Here is a 27918-nt window from a genome sequence, read left to right as displayed (position 1 = left end):
AGGCAGGGAGGGAGGGTCTGTCAGGCAGGATGAAGAGGACCAGACCCTCTCCTACACCACATCCGCTCTCTCCCAGAGGCAGTTGCAGTCATTTCCCTACGTGCTGCCCAGTCATACAGGGAACGCTGAGTTTTCAAAGTCCCCCAGGACTATCACTAGGGACCAAATCATAGCTCTTCCTGCAAGGTTAGATCTCTTCAGAGCAGGAAAAAAGTGTGGTGACCATCTTCTTCAGTTACATCGCTGTAGTTGTCCCATGTTGTCCCACTTGAGCTCATGGACTGATGGGCTCATGCTGCAACATGGAGAGTTTGGGAGCTGTTAGGAGATCCATCTTATTGACTGACATAGCAAAGTACTGAATCACTTGATCTGGAGAGGTTTTCCATCAGTGAAAGTGGTATTTAAGGAGAAACCTCTGCTAGGAATCATCAGATAGAGTAGATCCTATTTTCTGTGACCCCATACTTAGTGCTGTGTCCTGACCACTGAGCTTCTTGTTGCAGATGGCATGCTCGTGACAACCCAGCGAGTGGAGAGCGCCAGCAGCACCCTCACCAAACAGGTCACCAAAGAGTTTGTGAGCCGGACCGTGATGTCCAGTGGGACCCTCACCAAACAGATGGAGAGGCAGTTCTACGAGGCCTGAGCCAGGGCAGGCTGCCCACCAGCGGGACATTTCTATTCAGACGGCAGGACTTTGTGGAACGATCTAAGGGTGCTTCATCCAGAAGCTGCCACAGTGCCTGAGCAGCTCTTCCTGTGGGCAGAGACCTTCCATGGCACTTCAAGCTCTGGACCTCTCCTTTGGAGTCCAGCGCACTCAAAACTCTGGCACGGTTGGGTCATCGTGTGTGCTCATTCTTCAGGGCTTGTTCACCCTGTCCTGCTCTGCAGAGACTCAGTTCTGCAGAGTCCCCAGGGCTGTCTTCCATGAACGATCACTGCTTGCTCCAATACCATTCTTCAATGCCCATCCATCCAAATACACCTGCCGAAAGTCGGGTGTCTTGATGGCTCCAGCATCCCCAGATAAATGGAACAGAATGATTTATTCTCAAGTCCTCAGTTTTGAGAGGATCCCAGCTGGCAACATCCTGATTTATAGAAGGTCACCGCTTCCATCTTTGCTCCAGGCTCTCTGGCAACTTGCCTGTCCCCTGGAGATAATTATTTTGTTCTGTTCGGGTTTTTCTTATATGAGAGCTGCAAGGTGGGGTTTTGGGGTAACCTATGCTTTCTTACTGCACCTATTTGTGTCTATCCTTCGCTGCTAACATTTGGTACCACGATAGCAAAGTATAGCCTTTCGTCTGTATACAATTACTCATGATGGCCTCTGATGCATTTTTTTGCATACGGTAATGTACAGTTTACGTAGTATATATATAAATATATATAAATGTATTTTATTATTTTATTAAAAAAATGGAGGTGGATGAGATCTATGCTGAATGTGGAGGCTACACTGGGACTGTGGCTGCTGAGAAACATGAATAACTGGAAGAAATTAGTTAAGGGCTTGATCCAAAGGCCACTAAACCCTGTGCAAAGCCTGTTGACAGGCTGGTGGGCTCTGCCTTGGGCCTTAGATCCTCCAGCACCGGAGACTCCAGCAGAAGGCTGCAGATGGCCAGACCGACTCCCTGCACAGCATCCCGCAGCCGAGCGCTCTGCAGCCGCAGCAGCAGCACGCGAGGAGCGTGGAGGCGAGGGATGGGAATGGCCCGGGCAGTGGTGCCTGGAGATGGGAACGGTGCCTGGGATTTCTTATAAGGCTGATGTGGGGAGCGTTAGATTTTTTGGGCTGAAGATGTTGGGTATCTTTTAAAAGCCCTTCTGCCCAACAGCAATGCCCGTCAAGGGACCTGCGATCCCTCAGTAAACACAAGGGAACAGCAAGCACTCTCATCGTCCTGAGCAAGTCTCTGAGCCTCCTTCAGCCCTCGGCTTTAGCTGTCCTCACACGGTGCTGGGTGCAGGGCTGAGCCGAGGCACCGATGGGCCTCATCTCCTGGCTCTGGGCACGATGCCTGGCATCTCGCTGCCCTCTGCCAATGAGAACAATCGGGCCCCGTGTCTTGCCGACCAGCGCGTTTCCCTGGCGTGCTTCAGCTGCACGGGAGCAGGCGAGGAGCCTGACGAAAGCAAGGACCCTGCCCGAAGCAGCGGCTGCCACCGTTCTGGATTAGAGCTTCCAACCAAAACAGCAGCTGCGTGGTCTCCCTGGCTGCATCGCCTGCCTGATTTGATCTGATGCTGGACATTGGCTTTTTTGGTCTTTTTCTTTCTTTTTGTTTTTTCTGGACTCAGAAGACGACTTTCCAGCACTGACCTCACCGAGAGCTCCTGCTCCTCTCCGGGCTGTTCACTTGAGTGGAAGGGGTTGGACAGCTTTGAGCCAAAGATGCACGTGGGTGAGTAAAGTCCGCAGGAGTCTCCAGGACTGCAGCTGGAGCTAGGTCAGTTTTGAACTTGAGTCAAGAGAGACTTCACCAACCTTGTGGTTTTACTGTGCCTTCAAGAAGCACTTATTTTTCCTGAGCAAGTACCACTGGCTTTAGCCTGCCTGCCTCCCAGTTCCCATCTCACCTGTGTGGTTGGGGTTTCCTCTCCAGCTGATGTGTCTCCTCCTGCACAAGGACTCTGACTCTTTCCCTGTGCTTTGTGGTCCAGGATAAAATGTTGAAAACTGCCTAAAAAGGGAGCCCCGCTTCCAAATATTTTAACCAAAGACTATCCTGTTATCCAAGAGAAGAGCACAGCCCATCAGCTGCTGCTCTCCAGCGCCATGTCATCCCCACCTAACCCATGCCTTGCACTAGAACAGCCTCACTTCTTAATTGTCATTGGGTCGTTAGGGCTGGTGGTGTTTCAGCCTTTCCGAGGTGGATCCAGCAGCCCCCTCTGACAGTGGGTCTTTGATTAAATGGCTTCCTATTGCACTCAATAAATGTTTTCTCTACAGTCTGCCTCTTCCCTTTTCTTTAGAGAAAAAAAAAAAAAAATTAAAAAACCCATCCCCCCCCAGTACTCTCCATCTGCAGCAGCAGATGAAGGCCATGTGCCAGAAGCAGATACCCAAGCAGGGGTTTCTGCCAAGCGTCAGTGCCTGCTGCTCCTCCACTGCCATCCCCTCCCACGACTGCAGCTCCAGAGGCACTACTGAACACCGCGGCCCCCGTAATGGCTCGTTACACCAGTATGAACTGGAGTTAAGCCAGTCTCCTCTGAGGAAAGGTCCCCAGTGATTTTGGTGTCAGAGCTCAGCTCAGGTGGGCGCAGAACGACTGTGCAAATGTTTTGCATTTATTAGGCAAATGATGCAGACAGACAAAGTGATTCCTTTGCAAAGCGAGGAAAGCAGCTGCCCCTTGGAGGGAGGGGATCCCCGGCCAGGCGAGGTGGTCGCTCCTCTACAGGGGCAGCACCTTTGCCCCTCCGGAGGGTTTGGTGAGGTAGAAGGTGGCGGTGCCGCTGTATTTCTCCTAGAAGACAGGAGGAGCAATAAGCGCTGGTGCTCTGGGGCCATACTGCGCCGCAGCAAGGGGCCAGGCTGGGGATGCCAGAGCCAGGAGAAAGGCTCAGCCCAGCCCTGCGTCTGGCCCTGCCACCGCTCCTACAGCAGCCACGGGAGATGCTTTTTGGGGACAGCATGCTGTCCTGGCCACTGCCTGGGGTCCCTTGGTCCATGCACAGCATGGTGCAGGGAGGCTATCGACACATCCCCAGGCTGACCCTTCAGCAGCTGTTCTCCGTGACTTTTTCCAACCCCTTTTTGAGCCTGCCGATGCTGCCGACCTCCATGGGCTCTGGCAACAGCAGAAAACTCACCGCCAGCTCTGCGCAGTGCTTTCTCAGCTCTGCTTTTCTCCTAACTCATCCAGTGGTCGCTGGTTCTTATTTTAGAGGAATACCCCTATCTACCCCCTTCACTGTTTTGTAACTCCTGGTCACGTTCCCTCTCTCCCAGCTTCTCATCGGACGGCAGAGGTACAGCCCTTTCAGTCTCGTTTCAGACACCGTCCTCTGCCCCTTCTTTATTCCCCTCCTCTTTACAGGGCGCACCATGATCCAATATAGCAGCAAAATGAGGCTCTGCCTCATTCACAGCCCCCATTTCCTAACACCTCCATTTTGCTGGCGTTTTCAGCTACCAGTGCACGCTGAGCTGCTGCTTTAGAGAACATTGACGATGGCACCGAGATCTTTCCTGGGCTGTAACTGCTGGCGTTACCTAAGCTCAGCTTGAATTACTTTTCCCCAGATAGATTTAGCCTTCCTGAAACTCATCCAGCACCTTTTCACTCACTTGCTCAATGCAGCAAGGTCCCTGGGCAGCACTCTGCGACCAGCACGGCACTGAGCTGCCTGCAAGAGCTTAGTAGCATCAGCAGACTTGGGGCTATCCCCGCGCAGCACTGGATGGGCTACACCAACCCAAGTGCCTCGGGAGCGCAGCTTCAATGGCATCCCCGGGCCGTGCCCCTGAGCGTTTCCTTGGGATCTTTAAGTCAATCTCCAGGCACTTTTCTGGCATGTACCTTGATGTGGTGCTGGGCTCTCTCTGCAGCACCAGCCTCTAGCAGCGTCACCGTACAGCCTCCGAAGCCTCCCCCGGTCATCCTGCTGCCATAAACCCCATCAACCTCCAGGGCTGCTGCTACCAGCTCATCCAGCTCCGGGCAGCTCACTTCGTAGTCATCCCTGCAGAGAGGAGACCTGTGGTCAGCCCTGTCCTGCACCCCGGCCATAGCCCCTGCACCATGAACAGCTGAAACGTGCATCTTGGTGTATCCATTGCTGTAGCAAACTGCAGCGATGCAGGATGCCGCAGATCCCGGTCCAGCTCTCTGCCTGTAAGCGCACATATACAGGAGCAAGGCTGTGAGCATCAGGGACCTGCTGGGCGTTGCTGTAAGCAGTGCGCATCTGTAACGTATGTGGCCGGCTGCCTCATCCCAGCACCCCCTTGGTGCAGAAGCCTGTGGGGCTTTTCTTAAAACTCCCCATCAGGCTGAGCTGTGAGAGGTGCTGGACAGGACACGGCCCTGGCTGCCCCCAGTGCTGCACCCACGGGCAAAGAAACCCCATGAGGACCCGGCATCCGTGCCCCCAGTGCAGCCTGCCCTGCCCAGAGGTGGTAGATCCTCACCTGAGGGAGTTGTGACTCTCCACCATCAGCCTCCCAAATGTCTTGTAGTCCCTGTCCTGCAGTGCTTGTGCTGCCTGGACTGTCCGTGCTATCTCACCGATGACATGCCTGGCCCGCTGGTACACCTCCTCACCCAGCCGGCTCCTGGATGCTGTGGAGATACGCACATCCTTGCAGCGAAGCCACTTGAGTCTGTGGGATGCTGCTGGGGGTGAGCACGGCCACATCCTGAAACCCCCCATCTCCACTCGTGACACGCTCCTGTCCTAGCGCAAGCATCCATCCATCCACCCAGGTGCTGCCCCGCAGTCTCAGCTTGTGCCATGGGACACCGAGCTGCTGCTGCCCCGAGGAGCAGCCAGAGCCAAGGGAGGGACCGTCCCCACCTTCCAGCTCAGCCATGGTGGCATCTCGCAGGCTGGCCTTGCCGAGTGCCACTGCTGCCTCCTCGCACTGCCGCCGGCGTGTGGGGTACTCGCTGCCCGTCAGCGTGTGCCGCACGTTGGAGTTGGTGATGAGGACGGCTAAGTTGGCATCAGTCAGCGGAACGAGCACGGTCTCCAGAGACCTGCAGTGAGACCTCAGCATGGTTCGTGTGCCCGTCCCCCCGCTGCTCCAGCCCTCAGCCATCCGGGGAGAGGCCATGTGGCAGGCAGCTCCTGCCTCCGCAGAGGCAAAGTTCACATGGTTTAGGATTTTGCTCGAGCATTTCACTCCCAATTATTAGTCCCATGATGGACCCTAGCAACTTTGCAGGAAAGACAGCCCAGGCAAGTAGCAGAAAGGACGCAGGAGGAGGAATCAAGACACAGGAATTAAAACGCAGGGAGCCCCAGCCCCGCAATGAGATTTTGGGCTGGGTTCAGGGTTTAACCCCCTCCCTGTGCTCCTGCATTTATTTCACGGCCATGGGACTAGCTCGTCCCTGCCTGCCTGAGGAGATGGGCACGGTGCTGTGAGCTCAGTGCTCGGCCCTGACCTGCAGTCAATGAGCAGTGCGTGGCCCTCCTTGCCCATCACGGATATGAACTGGTCCATGATCCCGCAGGGCATGCCGGCAAATGTGTGCTCCGCTTTCTGGCACGCCAGCGCCTTGGCTGCCAAATCACCGTCATCTGTGCCAGAGTAGAGAGGTGCAGGTTAGCAGCTCTGGGACCTTTGCCCCTTGTCTCAGAGCAAGGGGAGCAAACACAAAGATAAAGAGTTGCTTTCCCACGGAACGGGGTTTAGCTAAAGCATCAGCTGCAGGTGCTTGCTCTTGCACCAGCGCATGGCATCCATGCCAGCGTGGGTCCCTGGATCCAGCTGGATGCGATAATTTGACACCAGTGTCTCAGATCTCTCCATTTTTGGGGACATGAGGGTGGGGAGAAGATGCTGCCAAGGGAACATCCTCTCATCCCCCTGGCCAGCCCCAGGGGTGGTCCATGGGCTTTAGAGGCATGGCGACGTCAGGCTGGGTGAGACAGAGGAGCCCCGTAGCCACAGTGGTGCCAGCTCCAGCTGCAGCGGGGGACTGTGACCCACTCCACAGTGGCACTTCCCCAAAGGCTGTGGGATCCCCCTCATCCCAGTTCCTACCCGGGAATGGAGGTGCCAGGGGCCAGGACCAGCTGCTGCCTTACCGGGGCAGAGCTGCTGGAGGAAGGTGTAAGTAGCCACCTCCAGAGCGGCCGAGCTGGAGAGGCCCCCACCCAGGGGGATGTCACTGGCTATCACGGCGCTGAAGCCCGGCACGGGACCACCTGCGGGAACAGAAGGGAGGAGGGGAGCCAGGAGCCCCTGCAGGGCTGGGGCTGCCCTGCTCCACTGCTCAGGGGGAGCTGACAGAGAGGAGCCCCCGTCCGATATCCCATTTTAAAATGCAGGATGACCCACAGCAGAGTGTGACTCGGGCATCCCGCCCCCCCCCCCCCCCAAACACAGGGGTCTTTGGAGCTGGAAGTGTCTCTGCTGGAGCCTGGCCCCAGCAGCAGCTGCAGGATTGCACCAGCACCGAAGAGCCCCTGGAGCACACCAAAAGCCGCGCGCTGAGCACCGGCCCCACGCGATGGGGGCTCTGACCTGCCCAGCAGCCTGGGCCTTACCCCGGTAGTGCTGGATGACGCCCTTGACGTAGTTGGCCCAGCGCGGCTGTCCTGGGCTCAGAGGGCTGCCTTGGCGGGGAGCCGGGAACTGCACCCTGTGGGGCTCGTCCGCCTCCGCCGAGGTGGTGAGGATGGAGATGGTCCCGTCCTGCGTGGGGCATCCCACCAGCACTGTCCCCAGCTGCAGGGCCTGGGAGAGGGGGGAAGGTGGATGGACCCTGCAGCATCCCTTGGAGCATCCCCAGGGGCAGGGGACAGCTGTGGCCGCTTCAACCCACAGCTGGCAGCACCCAACATGTGTCACCCTTAACTCTGTCCGGCAGAGCCACCAGCCCCCACCACACAGTCCGGCTCATCACAGCATTAAACTTTCTGGCTATTTAATGCCACACAGTGTCAGTATTAGCACCAAAATGTTGTGACTGACCACCCCAGCTCAGTGCCGGGGTGCTGCACCAGCCACTCCGGGGCAGTGGAAACCCATGATGAGGCCATGAGAGGCTTCAGGAAGTTTTCTTTCCTGCAGAGGAATTCAGCTGACCTGCTCCCACGCTCCTCAGCCTCAAAATAATAAGCTGTAGGTTTGATTTAGGACTGAGCGGGGGCTTCTCCACCAAGCTGAAGGAGGGCAGGAAGCCCCAGCTGCTTTGAATCATCTCTGCCACCAAAACATCCCTCTCCAGGAAGGGAGAATTGTTTAACAGGGTGGCAGAAAAGACCCCTCGAAGAGGCGGTCGGGGAGGGGGAATCACACCCCCCCTGCAGTGAGTCAGGAGCCGGTCTGTGGGGCGCTGCTCCCGGTGCTCCGGGTCCCGTTCCGACCTCCGGTGGTCCCGGGCGCGGTGGGGGAATCCCGGGGGATCCCGCAGGGTCCTAGGCGGGGGATCTCGGGGAAGCATCCAGGGGCAGACGGGTGGCGGGACGGCGGCCGGGGACTCCCCGGAGGCTGCAGAGAGGACCCGGAAGGCGGACACCGAGGGATCACGGGGCCGGGGCGGCGGAGCACAGCCCTTACCATGGGCAGCACGAAGCCGCCGTTGTAGTCGGTGTGCTCGCCGATGAGGTTAACCCGGGCGGGGGCCCACGCCGCCAGCACCGCCGCCCCCCCGAAAGCCGCTTCGTGCGCCCGGCGGGCGGCCGCCAACAGCGGGAGCGACCGGGGCTCCGACACCGCCTCCGCCATGGCCGCTCCGCACCGCCCCCGGGCTCCGCACCGCCCCCGGTCCCGCACCGCCCCCGAGCTCCGCACCGCCCCCGGTCCCGCACCGCCCCCGAGCTCCGCCGGCGGCCGGGCTCGCAGTGCCGGCGCTGCGGGGTCGCGGCGGAGCCGGGGAGCCCTTCCCGGTCCACGCAGCCTCTTCCCACGGGCCGTGCGCGCCCCTGGCTGCGGCCTCGGAAAGCTGTTCGTGCGTGGGCATTTCTATAGGCAGAGCGAGAGTCACGCCTATGCACAGCCCTGCGTGTACCTGTGGCGGTGCCAGTACCTGGGACTGGTACATATATCTATACCCATATCCATATCCCACTGCCTGCGTTGTACTAATATATGTACAGACATATATGTATGTATGTGCACCGGTGTCTGTTATATATGCGTTTTATGCCAATACATATGCCAATGTATGTGTTTTATATACATGTACGGATGTATAGATATATATCTATGCCAATGTCTGTGTTACACCTATGTACGCCAACGCCTGTCTATGCTTTTTATTTCTGTACAGGTACATGTATATACATATATATGCTGGTGTGCTGTAAGAGCACAGGTATGTGGAGGGCGATAGATTTCTGCCTGTGCCCATGTAGCGATGTCAGTCGGTACGTGCCCGCGCCCGGCCCCGGGTGGGTGTGAGCCACGAGGGTTCACGCCCCCCCCCGTGGGGCAGGGCTGCTCCGCTCCCGGGGCGGGGCCCGTTCCCGGTTCCCGGTTGCCCGGTTCCCGCCCGGCCGCAGCCGCCGCCGCGGGACCCCCTGGGCGGGGGGACGAGCCCATGGCCGGGAAGGAGCCGCTGCTGAGCGCCTTTAAAGGTGAGCGTGGCCCCCCCGGGGACCGGTACCCGCTTCCTCCGGCAGCCCTCGCCTGGGGGCCCGGCCCCTCGCTGCACCGGTTTGGCTGGACCGACGGCCGGGCGGGGGCTCCGGGGACCGCGGTGGCAGGGCCAGCCCCAGCCCCGTCGCGGCCGGCCCCGTCGCCTGACCGGGTGTTTGCACCGGGCTTGGCGTTGAGGAAGTTTACCTGAGCTTCTGCCCGGTGTGGCTGCGGGCAGCCGGGAGGGGGGGTCACATCCTGCTGGGGTGTCGGACACCTGCAGCACCAGCGACCCACCCTGGAGCTGTGCACAGGGCTGTTCCCGTGGGTGCCCCTCCCATCCCCGGCTGGGGCACCCATGGGTGCTGATGCTCTCCTGCAGGCGGAGTGCTGCAGCTGCGGGAGGGCGGGGGGCCCTGCACGGACACCTCGCCGCACCTTGCCTCCCTCTGCCAGCTGCTGGAGAGCATCCTGCGCAAGGGGCTGCGACGTGAGTGGCCCTTCTGCCCGGGCGGGGGGTGGCAGTGTCCCAGTGCCCACGCGAGGGGCGTCCCACTCCCTTTCTCCTACAGAGCCAGCCTGGGGCTTCAGGAGGCGGGATTACTGGCACTGGCTGGAGCAGCTTCCTGCAGGGGATGGCAGCAGGTGAGCAGCCCCGAGCTGGGCTGGGGGTGAAAAACTGAGCCATGGTGGCATCCATCATGACGTGCTTATCCCAAAGACCCTGGGTATGGGGAGGATGTTCCCGCACACCGCCAAGGTTTCATCCTCAAGCTGCTTCCCTTCTCCCCAAACAGGCCGACCCCTCTCTCCATCAGCATCCAGAAAGCGGGCAGCTGTGAGAAGGTGCAGACGGCGCAGGGCCATGGGCGGTACTTTCTGCGCTTGGCTCTGCAGGGGAAGGTGCTGGCAGCGGCCGTGCGGGAGCTGGCGCGGACCCCCCGGCTCCTGGAGGTGCAGCACACAGCGGGGAGCTGCTACCAGTGGGTAACAGGCAGCGAAACAGCGGCATAATGGTGGTGTTCCTGTGTTTCAGTTTTATGATCCAGTGAGCTCCATCCTCGGCAACGAAGACCTCCTGGGTAAGACGGCAGCTCCTCCGAGGTGGGATGTAACCTGCCCCAAGGCAGCTGTCACAGGGGTTACAGCACCGCGCTGCTGCGGGGAGGAAGGAAAACAGTCCACTGTGATTTTTTCCTAAGCCAAACTTAGCGGTAAAATCTAAATATGCTGCTGCAGCAATGCAAAAAGGTGTAAATATTTAACCATGGTTTGAGTCCATCTAAGGTTGGTTTTAGTGTCATAGGATAGGAAAATAGCTTCTGAAGTGTCTTTTGTGTTATTTCTTTGTAGCAAGGATGCTGGTTTAAGTGGACCCAGCAGTCCGGCTTCAAGGGGAGCCCTTGGTGGCTGGGCCCAGGCTGCGGTCCCCTGCGAGGGGTCACATCGGGGGTTTGGTGCGGTAAATGGCTGTGTTGCCTTGACAGACTGCGCTCCTCTGTCCACAGCCATGCTCCTTGGGGGGGCCAGGCCAGGGTGAAAGCCTTTAATCTTTTGATTATGATAAATAACCCCATGTTAAACCTGTACCTACCTTATAAATCACTTGTGCTGCTGGTGCATGAGCAGATTGCAGATCTCCGGCAGTGTAATTGCAAGGCTCGTACAGGAGAGCCCGGGCAGCTTTGCTGCATTTAGGGGGAGAAATGGAGAGAAAGTTGCTGGTCAGCAGCATTTGCTGTAAGCCTTGGTCCGATTTTGGGGAAATCGGGCATCAAGCCGCAGCGCTTCTCTCCCCGTGCCGGCAGCAGGAGCTCAGGACAAGCCTCCAGCAGCAGCCTGGGTGCTGCGGTGCTGGGATGCTCTCAGGGCCTCACTCTCCAGGGCTCATTAGTTACGCCGAAAATGGCTTTACTCAGACCTCTGCCATGTCCCCGCGAGGCTGCGGCTGCCGGGAGCCCCTTGGTGACGCTGCCTCTCCGTCCCCATCCCTCTGCAGAGCCTTTCCTCTCGCTGCTGCTGGTGGTGACAGAGATGGATTTCTCCCTGGACCTGCAGGTACGGTGACAAATTGGTGGGGTGGTGGCCAGCACATGGCTGCTGGTGTGGGGCCCTGGCCCCTTTCCTGCCGGGACCGATGGCGCTGACACTCCTTTGTTTGCAGAATTGCAGCTTCTTGGACGAAAGCTGGCTGCTGCCGGTAAGAGCTCATCTCTCCCCAGAGCCGCCCTTCTGCCACCTGGCCCTCGCTGAAAAGTCAAATGAGGAAGATAAGGAATGATTTGGTGGGGAGGGATTGCCACCCAACTCTCACCCCCAGCTGTGGCTGGGCAGAATTGGCTCAGGTTCACCAGCATTAGCAGAGCTGCCTCTGCCACCGAGGTCGGATCCTGCCGGCTGCCTGCGCTGTCACCAGGAGCAGATCCCAGCATTCCTGGGAGTAAAACTGAGCAAGAGTAGTACCCAGGCCTAAATTGTTGACATAAATGAAGATTTCCCATGCTCCCTTCCCTGATTTCTTGCCAAAAAAATCACCATTTCCCTCGGCTGACACAGATTACGTGTCAGTTGGTTTCACTCTTGGTTTCGTTCAGTGAAATATCGGTGCATTTAATGGAACGGTGGGGATGCCTTGACGTCTTTTAAAAATGAAGACAATCCATCTGCTGCCTTTTTAACCCAAAAGACTCCCCCAAAAAAGCTCCGGGCGGCTTTGGGGATGGTTGCAGTGTGCACCGAGCTGTGGCACTGCTGCGGAGGCTGGGATCCCGCTGGCTTTTGGGCATTTCTAACAGCAAGTGCTCCCAGCCAAACTGGCCGTGTTTCAGGTCCCTGGCTAATGCGATGTGACAGTAAGTGCTGCAAACAGCAGTGGCTTTGGGGAGGGGTGGCAGTACTCCCCCAGCTGTGTGGGGCAAGGGAGGAGGGCTCATTGCTGAGTTAAGGGTTCACATGCTGCTTTGCCATCCCATCCATCTAGCAGGTTTGTCCCCCCAGGGTCTGGGCACAGCTAAATCCCAGGAGAGGACAGGGGCAAGCAGCCACTGATGGTACTGGCCCAACCTGGGGCACTGGGACCAGCCTCTCCTGGGGCTCCTGAAGCCCTGGTCTGGCATCAGTGCCAGAAATGACCCGTGGCAAGGGGTGTCCATCCTCCCCCTCATCCTGGGCATGCTCCTTGGGCAACCTCTGGCCAAGGCCACTGTCACTGGCCACTCTCTTGCAGGTGTGCATCACGTATGAGACAGTCCCGTGCCGAGTGCTGGGCATGGTGCTCAGGTAGGAGCCCTTGATCCTCCTCTCTGCTCTCCAGTGGGATCTGGACAGCATAGCACTCAAAACCCCCCAAAAAGGGGAGAGAAATACCCCACTGAGAGCATCAAGGCTGTCTTGGGTGCTTTTCTCCCCATCCACTCAGTCTTGCTGGTATCTGCTGTCCATGGGGTGGCTTTTTCCTGCCTCTGTGTACTGGAGAACCATCGCTGATGGTACAAAAGGGCTGGGTCCCCAGGGCTGAGCCGGGGCTTGGCTGCACCCCCAGGTATGTGGACGGCCGAGTCTTTGTCACCGAGGTGCTCCCTGAGAGCCAGGCAGAGGTGGACGAGGTGGTGCTGGCCGGTGACATCCTCGACGAGATCAATGGCTGCTCCCTGAGAAACGCCTACAGCGGGCAGGTGGGTGGGCACAGAGAGCTGGCGTGTCTCCCCCTCTCCTGCCCCCAGCCTCCCCTCTGCTTCCCCCACCCTCCCTCCAGGCCGGGGCCGTGCTGCAGAAGCTGAAGGGACAACCGCTCAGCCTCCGCCTGCTGCGGTGGCGGTGGCACGACGGGGGAATCTATGAGCCACTGCTGCCCTACCTGAAGATCCTGAAGGAGAAGGATCCCCGCTTCCAGCTCCAGCGTGGCCCCCGGCGCAGGGGCGAGGGGGAGCCACAGAGGCTGCAGGGGGGCAGGTAGGGTCGGGGCTGTGGGGACCACCTGGGCTGAGCTGGGGGTCCCGGCATTGGGGCAGTCCTGTGCCCACGCTACCCCCAGTCTCAGCTCAAGGGGGTAGGACCAAAGGTGCCCCATGGCCTGGGGGCAATGGGGGGCTGTGAGCACCCTCCCCCACAAAGAGCAGGCGGATGCTGTGCAGGGTCCTTGCTCTGATGCCCCCAAGCCCTTTTCTCCCCAGGCTGCTCTACAACCTGCGGTACCTGGGCCGGACCAACGTTGGGACGGTGAGGTGATGGGTCAGAGACATGCTGAGGGGTAAATCATCTCTTCTGGGTTTCTTTTTACGTGTCCGTGGGTTATTCCTTCCTTCCTGCTCTGTTTCAGTACGGTGGCAAAGAGGTGCTGGACCAGGCCATCCCTGCCGTGCTGGAGAGGCACGTGGCACCGCGGGTGAGCGATGGGGCTGGGGGCATCCCAGGAAGGGATCATCCAGGATAGGAAAGTGAGTTAAGGGGAGGAAAAAAATAAAATACAACCACCTGCAGGAAAGCACTTTTGGAAAACTGGGGGAGGGGGGGGGCTGAGCCTGGTTCCAGGGGTGCTTTAGGGCTCGGGTCACTGTTACTTGAGCCTTCAGGGGGTGGTTTGTGAAGATTTAAGTGTGAGAGCACTGGGTGGTGACAAAAAGAGAGCACAGAGAAAACTCCTTGAAAAAAACTGTGTTTGTGTTTCATCACCTCTGCTTTAATAATCTCTCTCTTCTAAGTGTCTTATTAAAAATAGAGCTTGGACACTGTGATGATCAGGGTTTCTTCCCCCTCCATCCCCCATTCAGGAGGTTTTATTTGATGTGAAGGAAGCAGAAGTCCTTGTACAGGAGAAGACCTCCTCCAAGGTGAGTGAGTGACACCCAAGGTCTGGCTGAGAGCAGATACAAGAAAAAAAAAACTGGTGATTCCCGAGGCTGCCGATCTCGTGGTGCGGGGAGCCTGGCTGGAGGGGTCGGGGACGACAGGGACCAACTGCAGCCCCCACGGCCATCTCCCCCCATCCCCTGCGCAGCTCCTGTGCCGCTACCCCTACCCCACGATCTCCTGTGTGGGACGCTGCATGGACAGCAGCAATGTATTCGCCTTCTGCGTGGCGTAAGTGTTGCCTGCGGGCCCTGGGAGGGGGGATTATAGAGGGATGCAGGTCTTACAAAATAAACAAGCGACGTCCAGACCAGCCGCAGGGTCTCTGGTGTGGTTACAAGCCAGGGCTGGGCTTTCGGAGCCGCTCGCTGCTGGCTGATGTACGTGTTTCCATTTTTAGTGCTTCCCCAGAGAGCCCTGACGGGAGCGTGTTCGACTGTCTGGTGTTCGCATCAAGTTCTGAGCAAGAATGCGAGGAAATCATCAAGAGAATTGGTAGGGGAATGGTTTATGTCTTCAGATATCATCACAGTGAGCTTGTGGAATACCAAGAATTGTGATTCTGGTCCAGCACATGCAAGATCTAACTTCATTTCTTTTTGCTGAGGTTACCGAGATGAATAGAATTTTCTGGTGGGTTTGGGATTTGTGGGGGGGGGGGGGGGGATGGTGGTGTTTTGGTTTTGTGGTTTTTTTTTTTTTTTTTTTGGTTTTGGGTTTGTTTTTTTAAGAACTGCTAGACAATGATTTTATTTTAAGAAACAGCTTCTAGGCATACCCAGATGGTTCATTGTTTCCACTAAGAACTTGGAGGAAATACTGTTTTCGAGGGATGTTATTTTAAAACACACTTTTCCTGCAGGAGCCCAGCCTGCTACTGCAGTTTAGCACCAAATCAAGCATTCCCAAATCCTGTCACCTGGAATCCTTATTTGTAACCTGCCTCATTGCAAACTGTCTGGTGCTCCCAAATCCTGTGGCTCCCAGGCCACCAAGGACCCTCAGGTTTCTGACGGGGACATCCCTGCCAGGTGTCCCCTCAATAGGCTGTACCCACCGGCTGATCCACCAGAGATCACTTAGCATCAACTAAAGTTTGAGATGGTGCTTAACTTTGAGCCAGACTTTTAAAGCAATTTAGATGCAAGGAAATCTTTTCCCCTACAAGTGTAGCAGTAATGAAAATACTTGTTCTAAAATGATCCAAGATTAGGTTTTAAACATGTTTTTGGCAGCTCTGTGGCAGATTTAATAACGGTGTTATTAACCGGTGGCTGTGTTTGTTCCAAGCACACTTGGAGCGGTGTAGGGAAGGGTGTTGAAGCTGTTGTGAAAGAGCACGGGGTAAGGAGCGCCTGTTCCTCCAGCTGCAGGGTTTAAGCACACGGAGTGGTTTGTCTGATAACGGAGAGCCCTGGCTCCAGCCCGCAGCTGTCCAGCAGCACCCCGAGCGATGCTGGCCCCCGAGCAGGAGTCAGGATGGTTTTCAAACTGCTTTGGGCTGTGGAAGTCTGTGCTGTGAACGTGTCCGGTCTTCAAACAATTGTGCAGCCAGCCCGTGGTGACTTACCGCCTGCTCCCTGGTATAAACCACTGCTCTTCTTCCTCCTGAAATGCCACTTCTGCTGTGCCATTCCTAATTTCACTGAAATAAATCAAGCTGGGCTAGCTCAACTACTTCCCTGTGCTACTCTTCTGTGCCAACTCCAGCCTTACTAGTGCAGCCTGTTCTTGAAGAGCTGAGGAGAGCCAGCCTTGCACTTCAATTTAGATGTTAATTACCACTTCCAGATGTAGTCTGAGCAGCTTTCCCCCACCACAACCTGACACAGTACTGCTGAGAAAACCAGACCCGTTTGAAGGTGTGAGTATAATCCTGTTTCATCAGAAAAGCTTACATGGGAAATGAGAATCCTGCCCAGCACCCATTCCGGTTTGCTTCACAGCCTGTATGCTCTCAAGCTGTGTAATTAGCTTTTTTACTTGCTGGAAATAATAACAAGAGCTGGCTGCTCCTATTAACTGGGATCCCACAGAAACCATGGGGCTGCAGACACTGCTCAGGTAGGTTTGCCTCAGGCAGACCAGTCACACCACCACATCTACTGGGAAGGAGGAGAAAAAGCTGAATTCTAGAGTTGTGCCTCAAGAGCTGACACTAATAAGCAGTTAAGCTTTAATAAAAAAAAAAAAGCAGAAGTCCCCCCCCAAAAGCTGGTGCCCAGGCCTGTCAGTCCAGCTATTCCTCCTCTGCCCTGCAGCTGCAGGGCTCAGCTCTGCTCTTGCTGGCCAAGAGCAATGACTCACCCTGCACAAAGCCTCCAAAAACCTCAGGGAGAGCCAAGGCAAGTTCCCCAGTCTGTTGACAGACAAAAATTAAGTTGCCACAGCAGCAGTCTGGGATTACAGGAGGGACTGCTTACGTCCTGGAGCCAGGAGGAAGCTGCTTCAAGCCCATATGAACCAAATGACAAAGACTCCTCACATGTGAATGTAAAACATTTAATTTAAAAATGTTGACACTACAATATATAAAATAGCTATTATAAATGCACATAGTGTATTCTATAGCTGCCAGGTTTACGTTTTTAGGAAACTGTAAGTTACACTGTGGTTAAGACTTGTAGTTTCACCCTCTGAAAAAGTCCACATTTGATCACAGTGATGTATGGTCAGACTAACAGCCCCAATTGTTAAACACTTGGATCAAGTCATAACCAGTTTTATTGCAAAAGGACCCTGTACACATTTATATCAATTCTAGTACCTTACAAGTTTAGCTACCCAACAAGTCATTAACATACAGAAACATGCATGAGAAGCAAGAAAGATCACCCATCCCTTCTGCATATTAGCAACTTGTCACTCCTGAGCAACAAGGCTCACATCACTGAGGTTTATGTGAACAGTCACTTTTAGCATTCATCCTGAGTGAAAGATGGAATGACTTAAGTACAAATGCAACATATTATAAACAATTTCTTACAAAAAAGTCACAAATTAAAACCAAAGTATTTTACAGAATTTACTACAAAACACCATAAAAACAGCCTTCACTTAAGCCCTCTCCCCCCGTATCCTGCGAGCCAACTGGATATCTTTGGGCATGATGGTGACTCTCTTGGCATGGATGGCACACAGGTTTGTATCTTCAAACAGACCCACCAGATATGCTTCGCTGGCCTCCTGTTTCAAGAGCACAAGAAGAAATGTCGTTAGAAACCCTCAGCGAAGCAGGCTCAGCATCACGAGCACCAAGGCCCAGCAGGCCGCTAAGCAATACCTGCAGCGCACCGATGGCTGCACTCTGGAACCTCAAGTCTGTTTTGAAGTCTTGGGCGATTTCCCTGACCAGCCGCTGGAAGGGCAGCTTGCGGATCAGCAGCTCCGTGGACTTCTGGTAGCGACGGATCTCACGGAGGGCGACGGTGCCCGGCCTGGTTGGAGGAGGGAGCGGGTGAGCCGGGGCAGGGGCTGCGGCAGCGCCGGGCCGTGCCGTACCGGCGGCCTTACCTGTAGCGGTGAGGCTTCTTGACGCCGCCAGTAGAGGGGGCGCTTTTCCGGGCCGCCTTGGTGGCCAGCTGCTTGCGCGGAGCCTTCCCCCCAGTGGACTTGCGGGCGGTCTGCTTTGTACGGGCCATTTTTCTTCACTTACCTACGGGGACAGGCACGCGTGACACGGGGCCCAGCTCTCCCTATCTCCGCGACAACACGACCCGCCAGGCCCGGCGACGCGGCGTCTCCCCCCGTCCCCAATCCCCTCAAGCCCCAAGAGCGGCAGATGTCGGCGAGCTGCCCCCCTCCCCCGCCGCTGAGACGGGCAGGCGGCCAGCGGCCTCCCCCGGGAGGGGGAGGAGGAGTCACGGTTCTCCCTCCACCCCCGCTTCGCGTCGTGGCCCGGCCGCTCCCCTCCCCGGGGGAAGCGGACTGAGTCACACCGCCTCCTTCTTCCTCCCGGGCCGCCCCGAAGACGGGGGGGGGGGGGGGGGAGGGGGGTGGTAAGGGGGGGGATGGGAACCGGCCGTGACTCAGGGCACGTAGGCAAGGCCCGGCCTGCCTGCCAGGCTCTAGGCGAAACCAAGGCCGCCAACGGCCACACAGCACCGCCGCCCGCCACGGAACGCGCTCGACACTCACCGCTCGGAGAAGAAGGAAGCACCGGTACCGGTAGTGCTGCGCACCGAAGCCTGCACTGCTCGTACCACGAGCCACTCCACAGCCAACCAACCCCTCACTGCGCCCTCCCCGCCGCGGGGACACGCCTTTTATAGCGGGGGCGGCACACGGCGCGGTGACCTCACAATGCCTGGAAGCAGCGCGCCGTACCATTGGCCGGGACCTCCGCCGGCGCCGTGGCGTCACTACACACAAAGGCCGTGCTCCGGTTCTTCGGCGCTGATTGGGCACATGCTCGGCCGCTGATTGGTTGTTAAAGTAGGCATCTGATTGGGTATTGTGAGGCGAGAAGGAGCCAATCGACGGCGAGCGGGCGCTCTGCGCCCTGATTGGACGAAACGGGGCACGGTTTGGATCCTACCCTTTGTTGCAAAGCTCCACAATGGGAAGTCAATAGGAGCGGGGCGAGCGGCGGCGGGGCGCGGCGGGGCGGCGGGCTCCCCCGGGCACCCCCCGGCCGGCCCGGGCGGCCCCCGCCGCCTCCCGGCCCGCCTCCCCCCCCTCCCGCCCCCTCCAGAAAGCGCCTTTCCTGGCGTGTGGTGCGGAGGCGCCTGGCGGGGGGCTGCGAGCGCCGAGGGCCGGGCCAGGCCTCGGGGCCGCCCGGGGGGGGGGGGGCGGCGGTGTCCCCCGCCGCCGTTCCCCCCCGCCGCCTCCACCTCCCCCGGGAGCCGCAGCGAGCGAGGCCGCGGGGAGCGGCGGCCCCCGGGCAAGGCGCGGGAGCCTCCGGTGTGCGGAGGTTCGCTCGCAGCCCGCGCTCCCCCCCGCCCCCCGCACTCGCGAGTGTCGGTGGGGACGAGTGAAGCCCCTCGGAGGGGAACAGGCTCCGGCAGCGCCTCCGGCATTTCTTGCCTGGTTTAATCATTGCAGCAGCCTGGGAGCGCTTCTCACGGGACTTGGACTGGGACTGGGCAGCCCTGCTGGACCGTGACCCCCCCAGAGTCGGGGAGAGCCTGGCCCTTGGCCCTGAAGGCCACCGCGGGCCGTGCGCCTGCCCCGGGAGCCGGCCTGGGCACAGGTGGGGGGGAGGCTGCGCCCCTCTGTGCCCCAAATCCCACTGACTTTGTAGGTTGCCTTCAAACTCCAACGCTAAAGCAAATTGCAAAGTTTCATTGCAAGTGGAAAGCCAGAATCCACGTTCCCTACATGTTGGCAGCATCTAGGAAGAGAAATAACAAATAAAAGATTGTCTTCTGGGGCAATTCGCTGCCTTCAGACTTACACCTCACTATATATTATTATTTCATTGTATTTGTAGCGACTGCTGGGAGCAGAGTCAGGTCCCTGCCCCCATGGGAAGGGTACCACGATCAGGAAGAACAGGTCCCAAATGCCCCGCAGTTGTAGCACACAGAATATATAGTGAACACAAACAAGACGCCTGCTTAACTGCCGCTCCTAAAGGTATCCGTGAGCTCCGCAGACTGGAGCGCAGCTGTAACCCCACAGACTTTGCACGAGGTTCTGCATCCTCCCCGAATGCATAAGCCTGTTGGGCCAACACCCGGCGCGGCGGGCAGAGCAAGGATTGCTGCGGCGCAGGAGCTCGGCACGTAGGGAGTGTGTCTCTTGCTCCTCTGCCTGCTCGGGTAAGTCAAGCAAACGCGCCAATATGGTGCGACAGGACCGTCACGTGTGCCAGGGCTGGGGCTGCCAGAGGGAGACATCGTCTCCTGCTGATCTCCTCTGCCTCTGGTCCTCATTTTCACATTGATTTGCTTTCTGGTAAAGGAAAATGTTAATTATTTATCAGAGACAAAAAGCTGCGTATCAATGGAGTGATTTGGGAGGGGTAGGTAAAGAGTCATTTGCGTTGTACATGTTTTGGAAAGTCTGAAGTAAATAATTCCCCCTTCATCTGAGTTGTTCACACTTAGGAAGAAGAAATCCAGAAACCTGTTCTGACGATAACAGCATATACTGTAAATTTGTTATTTTTAAGAGTGTACTCCACCATCGCTAATGCCAGGAGCCCAGTGCTTAATGTTTGTCACCAGGAGTTGAGAGGCTCCTTCCATATTTCCTCTCCCATGGTTTTGGAGCGGTGGCTGCTTATGCTTCTAATTTTACAGATACTTTTGACTTGTTGTTGTTGTTGTTGTTCTCTTTAAGACCTGGAGAAAAGCTGTGCATCCTCTTGGATGGACCAGGCTAAGTGAAAGGCGTACACACCAAAGCTGGGGAGAGCAAACGAGCTCGCGTTAACACGGACCTTTGCAAAGATGGAAGTAAACGCGCCCTGGGCACACGTACCTGGCGTGTCCTAAACATTTCTGCGTTGCTTGGCAGAGCAGGCGGTGAGTTGTCCCGACTGTGAAACAAAAGAGAACTGGAAGAGGAAACGGTGTCACTACCAGATTGTCAATTAAACATCAGTGAACAAGGATTCAAGTCCGTGGTTTCCGATGGTGTTTTCAGTGCGATTCATCGATAATTGAAGGGTTTTTTCCTCAGGTTCATCAGTGACGGTGATTTTATGTTGGGTATATCGGTATGTATATGTGGACATTAACTGAAATACCTCCACACATACTGACTTAGGAAAAGGTGTCCTACTTGACCAAGAGCTGCATAATTATAGTACTCCAGCCTCTCGCGGAGGGTTGTTAGGTGAGTAAGGAGGTATTGATATCCTATGACTTATTTCTCCAAATGCAGGGGACTAAGCTATTAAACCACCCCAGTAAAAGTCTGCCCACAGTAGGTGCTGAATCAGTGTAAATGAGAATTAAAAATTTATTTCCCTCCCCAAAACTGCTGCACGGGCAGCACGCAGACCAGGCCCGAAAGTTTATTATTAACATTGTTCACCCCGCGTGTGCTGGCAGAGTTAAAAAAAGGTAAAAGGTATTTGCCTTATAAATCCTTGCTGCCCTTTACCACACAGCTGGAGGATCCCAGCGAGGGAAGCGGTTCTGTGTGGAGCCCAAGAGATCAAAGTCCTATTAAAAGAAACTCGTATCATTTCCTCCCCTGGGAGAGAAGTTAATTTACGGAGGAAGCTCTTCGCATGGGAATTCAGCCGCGTCCTTGGACACGGCTTCTTCAGAGGGGGAATTTCTCCTGGGGGAGGACAGGGAGCCCATGTGATCCCCTGATGACCCAGCATCCAGGGGCCTTTGGTGTCACCTACTCGGAGGTAGGTTCTCCATGCGGCCTGCTGGGCCGCCTTCCTCCTCCTCCTCCTCCTCAGGATTGAGTGCTATTCCCAGGCACTTCCTGGACAGCGTTGTCCCGTGGGTGGGGAAGGCCGTGGAGCGCTGAGAGATGCCAACACTAAAATAACCCTTGGGCCAGGACACCATGCTCTCGTGTCCACGTTCAGTCCCTGAGGCGGAGGGAAGGGGGGGAAGGAAGGAAGTGAGGCCGCCTGCCACAAATAACTCCTCATCCTCTCACAGGCCTCCGGGCCCAGCCTCCCCTGTGCCCTTCCTTGCCTGCCTGGAGGGGGCTCGGTGCCGTCCCCAGCCTCGGGCCTTTGCTCGGGGCCTGCCTCGGTGATGGAGCCTCGCAGCGGGCGCGATCCCGCCCCGCCGCCTGGGGGCGCCCTGGCGCGTTTCCCCCCCCTCCCCGGACTACAAGTCCCGTCGTCCCCCACGCGACAGGAAGTGAGGGGCCGCGCCGCCGCGGGGCGCCTCTGGGAGTTGTAGTCCCGCCGGCCGGAAGCCGCCGCCCGCCGCGTCCCGGGTTGGCGGAGCGCGCGCGCGCGGCGGGACTACAAGTCCCACCCCGCCTCGCGCACCGGGGCGGCAATGGCGGCGGCGGCGCCTGCGCGCGGTGCCCTCCGTGCGGACCGCGCAGAGTGAATAATAAAGGTCTCCTCGGCGGTAGCGGCGGCGGCGGGAGCGGAAGGCAGGAGGCATGTCCAAGGGCCCGGTGGCGAGCGGCTCCGCCGCGGCCGGGCCGGCGAGCGCCGCCAGCGCGCTGCAGGCGCAGCCCGAGAAGCCGCAGCACTACACGTACGTAGCGAGAGCTTCCCCGCCGCCGCCCGCCCGCCCGCGCGCCAACACGCGCCTGACGTCAGCGGGCAGCGTGCGGCACGCGCGCACGGAGACCCGCCGCCCGCCCGCGCGGCACCGGCTGGAACCGGCCCCAGCCAGCGCGGGCCGGCGGGTCCCGCCTGCGGGGGGGGAGGGGGGAAGGGGGCGGGGGATGAGCGGCTCCCCCTCCCCCCTCCCGCGGGTCGCGCCGACCGTGATGCACCGGGGCGGCGGGGGCACCGGCGGCCTCAGCCTCCCCCGGGGGTCTGCGGGGAGGCCCCGGCCCCTGGGGCGGGTCGGCCGCCATGGCAGCGCCGGCTGTCGTCGCTGCGCCCTGCTGCCCTCACGTCGGGGTGGTGGCGGCCCCTTCCCCGGGCCCACGCGTGTCTCGCCTCAGGCGTGGAAGTGACACGCGTGGCGGTGGTGGCGCTTTGGGGTTTTGGGCCCCTCGCGTCCTGCTGCCTGGGGCTGTCACCCCAGTCCGCCACCCCCTGAGGAGGCCTGGGGGCTCCTCGGGCGCCTGTGGAGGGAGGCGGCGTGAGGAGATGGGCGCTGTGTTGCACGGGGGTCCCCCAGGACGGGAACCCTGCCGCCGTGCGAGGGGTGGCTCCAGTGGGGTCCCTCGTCGGGCAGGCGTCTTTGAGAAGCTGCCACGTGCAACCTGTGGGGATGTTTTACATGCGCGTGTGAGGAACATCCTTCTTAGGAAACGTTACATGAAAATCACAAGAAGCGCTTGTCCTGTTCCCGCCTTTTCTTACACCGCTCGGGTGCGATTCCTCCGTGAAGGAAACACGCACCGACCGTGTCGCCTCTGTCACTGGGCATGGTGCCTCAGGCTTGTTGCTGGAATGGGTCTTCCCTAAGGGAAAAAACACCAATTCACCGCGTTGTCCCAAGGATGTGTGACCTCCCGGAGCTTGTGCTGTGCGAACGTGGCCTGTGATGAGTTGTTTGGGTTGGAAGTTGTGGCGATGATATTCAAATGTCCTTTTGCAATAGGGATGATGGGGTGGATCGAGCAAGCGGTGTCTTTGCGAGGATGGGCTAGTGATGGACGTGTAAAGGATGGAAATAGTTCAGGTGTTCCCTGTCCTTAAAAGAAAAACGTTTAGGACTGTTCCTGGTGAACAAAATATGTGTGCCGAGCTGTCTACCCTTATCATCTCAGGGTGTTGTCTGCATACAGAAAAAATGTTGTACAAATTACCCGTATCTCTCGCTTGTGTTGATGCCCCCACCCAAAAAGAGAACGGCAGGTTCAGAGCGTGGTCTGTGTTCTTTTAGTTTGCATTTTCATAAAGCTGGTGATGGGCTGCTTCCCTGCATTCACACTATGATACATGGAATAAACAGAGCCGCAAGAAGCGCAGAAGCGCGGGTCCGTGCGACCTGTATGCCTGCTGCAGGGCTCACAGGCTGTTTCATGTCCTCTTCCTTCGGAACACCGAGTCTGTGGCAGAACGAGGGCTTCGAGGTTCTATGTCCATCGTGAAGATCCTGTTGTGATCTTCATGGAGCTGGCAAGTCACAGCCTCAGAGGTTACTTTATTTCTGGTGGTGATTGCAGTTAAAGTTTGACAGCTTTATAGGAGAAATTGGTGTGAAGGAGTCTGCTGGGACTGTTGCTGTAGTGGTAAAAGAGGGTACAGGTCCTGTCCTTCGAGGTGGAGTGATGCCAATGACAGAGAAGCGATGGGTCAAAAGTGAGAGAAGGAAAAACCCAGGTGGCAAGGAGATGAGGTAGCGAGATTATGAGTACGCTAGGTAGAGGAAGACAAAGATGATAATGTGGCTAAGCATGGCTGTGGAAACAAGGATATCAAAGATTAGGAAAGAAACTGGAAGAAAGAGTTCAAAAAAATGGGAGGAGAAGAAGGAAGGCCGGGACCCGGTAGCTGAAAAGGACAGAGAAGGAAAATGGGACAGCATGGAACAAAGGTGGTGGTGCGATTAGCTTCTTTCCAGAGGGCAAAACATGTATTTTCAGATGGATGCTAAAAATATTGCAGTGAAAACAGTTGTAGAGAAGCTGAATAACCATAAGTGAAGGATGGGTTTGGGGGCTGCAGAGTGCTGACAGCGGGATGTGAGCCATACTTTGAAAGTCTTGGATTTGTACACTAGGTCACATCATACTGTAAACCTCCTTCTGATAACATATGGGAACTTATTTGGTGGTCGTTCATGTGAACAAGTTGTATGTTGTCAAAATGTAAATATTTTCTTCCTTTTTTTTCCCTTAAATATAGTTTGTTTCCATAAAATGACATGAAGGTTACAAGTTGTAAACTCCAGTAAGCGTAATTATCTGCATACTTTGCTGTTCCCTGGGGACAGGCAATCTGGCGCTGGGGATCTCTGTCTTGGAAAGTTTTGGTTGTATTTGTTGGGCAATGTTCCAATTTCTGTATTAATGTTGATTTCTAAACTCTTGGTATTAATTGCATGAGATTTTTAGATACGTTGAACTGCAGTTCTAGATCCTGTGAGATCCTGTTCTAGATGTACAGCAAAAGAAAATCTGGTAAAAATAGACTTAGTGATGCTATCTGACACCTTTGGCACTGTTTGCTAGTGGAAGAAGAGCCTAAAAAACCCCTTTGATTGTGTCCTTGGTAGCAGTTGTAGCGTGCAGCTGGATACTCCTGGAGACCGTGTCATTCGGGTATACGCCAAACTTTGCTATTTAATTATGAACGGCGTGTTTCTCATCTGGGGATCTGGTATTCTGTTTGTAGAATTCAAGCGAGTAATGAAAATCTCAACAATTGTTGTTGCGTTCTTTCTGGGTTGCTGGATTAGAGATTTCTGCGTCTGGCTGTTCCTCCTGATCCCGCGGCTCCTATAGCGGGATGAGGTCAGCGTGTTCCTCACACACAAAGGGGTGAGGTGAGCTCGTTTCCGGGGTACCTGCGGGCTGGCGTGGCTTTGATCTGCTTCGGGCGATGTGCTGTGCAGGGGTTAGCTGATTGCTCGTAGTGGGAAATGGGTTTGGTTTGGGTACGCTCTGTCAAACCTCAACCAAGTATTGACTTTGCAGCATTTCTGAGCTCTAGCTGGCACGGTTATTTCTGTGTGCATCTATCTCTGTCTTTAATGTGTTATCTACAAATGTGGATCGAGGCTGAGTTCAAAGAAACTGAAAGCAAGCAATCAGTCACTTGGAGTTGTAGGTACTGGGTATTATGGCGTAGTTTGGTTTTGGTATGGTGTATCCATTCAGCTCTTGCTGTCTTCATTGGTTTTCAGTCAGGTTGGACTCTAATTGCGAATTGTAAATATTGTATCCACTGCTTGAGTGTTTATTGATCTGGCAGAATTTAGGTAAGTGAAGGTGGAGCAGTCCTTTGTTCGCTGTGCATTCACCTGAAAGTCACACAGTTTAATAACTGCAGGAAAGCAAACATTCGGGTGAAGATGAATTAACCCATTTAATAAAAAAATCCAAGAGTGCCTTCATTCTAGTCCATTCAAAATACACGTGCTCAAAGGCAGTGTTGAAAATATTCTGATTTAGGTGATAAACTCTTTGGAACACAGATTTGTTGGGCATAACCCAGATTGTCGCTACTCGAGATAATTCTCTTGAGTGTATCTGTCTTCAATATGAGCAGCCATCCTGTAAATAAACTTCAGGTTTCCGTGTCTCCGCAGGCTGTATGCTCGCTTGAGTTCTGGACCGAGATGCCTGGGAGCACATCCCATCCTCCTTTGTCCTACAGCAAGATAAGCTTTGCGATTATGCCTTTGCAGTGTAAAAGACAAAACCCCTTGTCTTTCCTTTTGCACAAGGAGGGGGAATTGTGGGAAATTCCTGAAGGATTAGTACCCTGGAAGTAGTGCTAGAACTACATCCACGCGGTTGGTCGGGCTGTCATGTTAGGGACTTGCACTCACCCAAGCTTTATCTTGCAACCATTTTGATACCAGCCATTGCGAGGCAGAAGGACTAGTGCACTTGAGTGAAGGACGCTTTAAGTGGGGATGAAAACCAGGTTGGTGCAAAGCTTAAGTTACAGCTCAAATCAAACACATTTTTGTACCTGCATGTTTTGCGCCTTGTCTGCCGGTTTCTCGGCCTTAAATAGGAACTCTGATTAGGACAGTGATGGAAATATGGATGAAGAAGAAATAAAAATAGCAAGATCATAGGTGGACTTGGATTTCAATGAAGCACTTGCACGCACAGTCTCATTTATCTCAAAATCTTAAGTTTAAATTCTTACTCAAAAGCAATGGCACACAAAAAACACACCTCAAGGTATTTGTAGTAGCAGAGAGTAATCCTTATCTTCTTATCAGTGGACAGTGTCTTATCACTGGCAGGGCGAACGCAGCATGTCTGATCTCAGATGTACAGACTGACTGTGGAAAGAAAACTAAAAACCAGATGTGTAGCTAACACGTTTTCAGAGTTGTTGATTTTTTTTTTTTTTATAAGTGGCTTGCTCTTCTAGGACTCGTAGCATTTGTTTGCATAGTCTGTTAGATTATGCTTTGGATTGGGCGGTCTTCACAACCTAGCAAATATGTTTAGGCTTTTGAAGTTGTTTTTAGAAACCTTTTGTGTTCTTTTTAAACCATCGGATCTCTTAAAATAACAAACTGTTGCCCTAATTCTGCTTTGGTTTTACTGGTGGCAACCCTTAGATCAATAAGCTGATATGGACTTATACAAAAATAGAAACTGGCCCTGTTGTTTGAACAAACAAAAATGTGAACAAACAAAACCCCCCACAAACAACCCAGAAAACTCCCCATGCATTTCTAGGTTTCAGGTTTGGTAGTACCTTTGGAGATAGTTAGGAAAGCACAGAATAAGTCAGTACTTCTAAACCAGGGACTTACCAGCTGTCTATACATCGTTACCTGTACGTGTCACCTTATCAGGCAAGTATAAGCTGGTTATTATTGCTATGTTTTTTAAGTCTGTGGGAACTTCACTGAATACGAGTCCACTGCAAACTCTTATTAGGAAGTGTGAATAGTTACAGGAAGTTGGAAATATAAAGTACTGGAGCGCTAACAGGAAGAGCTGCCTTCACAGTATGTGCTTACCACCGAACGTATACACTGGAAAATAACACTCTAGATCTTACGGTTCCTCAAAGGGTGAGTGGTGAAAGCCTGCAGCTTGCAAGATGGGTTAGTGGGCAGTGTGGCTCATTTGCCCAATGAGTACAGGCTCCGCGCTGCCCTGCTGATCAATGCACGTGGTGAGGCCATAAAGTATTTCTTCTCCCTTGTGTTGAAGTGGGACTGGAGCTGCGGTTTGCTCGCTACGTTTGTGTTTAGTAAGTGAGTACTTTTGGATATCAGAAGTGCCAGGAAATTCACAAATGGATAACTGCTCTATAGGTGGCATACAAATATTTTGCAGAGTGAAAAGCTTCATGTACTGCTTTGACATTTTCAGAATTAGTTTTGGTATGGCAAGGCTTGGTATTGCAAAAATCCAAAACTCTGTGAAAGAGGAGAGTAAAATTCAGTCATGCAGAATTGTTCCAGCTTGGAAAATGGTTCTTTCAATTTTTTTTTTAATTTCAAAACAAAGTACTATGTTAATGTAAACAATACATAAATATTAGCATATAGAATAAAAATACAGACAAAATTAAAATTAATAATTCTTTTAGA

At 55.3% G+C, this 27918-nt stretch overlaps 5 protein-coding genes across 28 annotated transcripts in view; 3 read left to right on the top strand and 2 right to left on the bottom strand.

The window, feature by feature from the left end:
• The window catches only part of ITGB4 (integrin subunit beta 4), a 34183-nt gene extending 31230 nt beyond the window's left edge, over positions 1 to 2953 (top strand). For all 8 annotated transcript variants that reach the window (XM_054846817.1, XM_054846818.1, XM_054846819.1 and 5 more), the window contains one exon: positions 507 to 2953. In XM_054846817.1, the coding sequence (XP_054702792.1) occupies positions 507 to 649 (143 nt within the window). In that variant the 3' untranslated portion in view covers positions 650 to 2953. The remainder of the gene's footprint in view (positions 1 to 506) is intronic.
• Positions 2954 to 3288: 335 nt separating this feature from the next.
• GALK1 (galactokinase 1) lies at positions 3289 to 8441 on the bottom strand. Its single transcript, XM_054846520.1, has 8 exons — positions 8258 to 8441; positions 7243 to 7432; positions 6781 to 6900; positions 6135 to 6270; positions 5542 to 5723; positions 5156 to 5306; positions 4545 to 4707; positions 3289 to 3488 (listed from the first exon to the last, which is right to left on the bottom strand). The coding sequence occupies exons 1-8, from the start codon at positions 8423 to 8425 to the stop codon at positions 3417 to 3419; spliced, it is 1182 nt and encodes a 393-aa protein (XP_054702495.1). The 5' UTR covers positions 8426 to 8441; the 3' UTR covers positions 3289 to 3416.
• Positions 8442 to 9156: 715 nt separating this feature from the next.
• LOC129214646 (uncharacterized) lies at positions 9157 to 15989 on the top strand. 9 transcript variants are annotated; one of them, XM_054846637.1, is made up of 16 exons: positions 9157 to 9276; positions 9660 to 9767; positions 9850 to 9922; positions 10075 to 10231; positions 10314 to 10359; positions 11277 to 11335; positions 11442 to 11477; positions 12504 to 12556; positions 12819 to 12951; positions 13032 to 13228; positions 13450 to 13495; positions 13596 to 13661; positions 14047 to 14106; positions 14274 to 14356; positions 14526 to 14620; positions 15493 to 15989. In XM_054846637.1, exons 1-16 carry the CDS (start codon positions 9240 to 9242, stop codon positions 15525 to 15527), a joined length of 1284 nt encoding a protein of 427 aa, XP_054702612.1. In that variant the 5' UTR covers positions 9157 to 9239; the 3' UTR covers positions 15528 to 15989. The 9 variants fall into 9 exon arrangements, 5 of the variants coding, with proteins under 5 accessions (XP_054702612.1, XP_054702614.1, XP_054702616.1 ...); XR_008579766.1 differs by lacking the exon at positions 14274 to 14356; XR_008579769.1 differs by lacking the exon at positions 15493 to 15989 and having other exon boundaries at positions 13450 to 13500; positions 14526 to 14580.
• A 622-nt stretch (positions 15990 to 16611) lies between these two features.
• On the bottom strand, positions 16612 to 18412 carry LOC129214706 (histone H3.3A). Its single transcript, XM_054846773.1, has 4 exons — positions 18263 to 18412; positions 17639 to 17780; positions 17409 to 17562; positions 16612 to 17311 (listed from the first exon to the last, which is right to left on the bottom strand). Exons 2-4 carry the CDS (start codon positions 17764 to 17766, stop codon positions 17183 to 17185), a joined length of 411 nt encoding a protein of 136 aa, XP_054702748.1. The 5' UTR covers positions 17767 to 17780; positions 18263 to 18412; the 3' UTR covers positions 16612 to 17182.
• A 3619-nt stretch (positions 18413 to 22031) lies between these two features.
• UNK (unk zinc finger) overlaps positions 22032 to 27918 on the top strand; it is a 45855-nt gene continuing 39968 nt past the window's right edge. For 7 of the 9 annotated variants that reach the window (XM_054846324.1, XM_054846318.1, XM_054846323.1 and 4 more), the window contains exon 1: positions 22038 to 22257. In XM_054846324.1, the coding sequence (XP_054702299.1) occupies positions 22160 to 22257 (98 nt within the window). In that variant the 5' untranslated portion in view covers positions 22038 to 22159. Of the gene's footprint in view, positions 22258 to 27918 lie in introns of all 9 variants that reach the window. The other 2 variants (XM_054846326.1, XM_054846321.1) reach the window with 1 other exon arrangement.

The sequence above is a fragment of the Grus americana genome, chromosome 18, assembly GCF_028858705.1.
Source record: "Grus americana isolate bGruAme1 chromosome 18, bGruAme1.mat, whole genome shotgun sequence".
Lineage (NCBI taxonomy): Eukaryota > Metazoa > Chordata > Aves > Gruiformes > Gruidae > Grus > Grus americana.
This window is presented reverse-complemented; position numbering and strand designations above follow the sequence as displayed.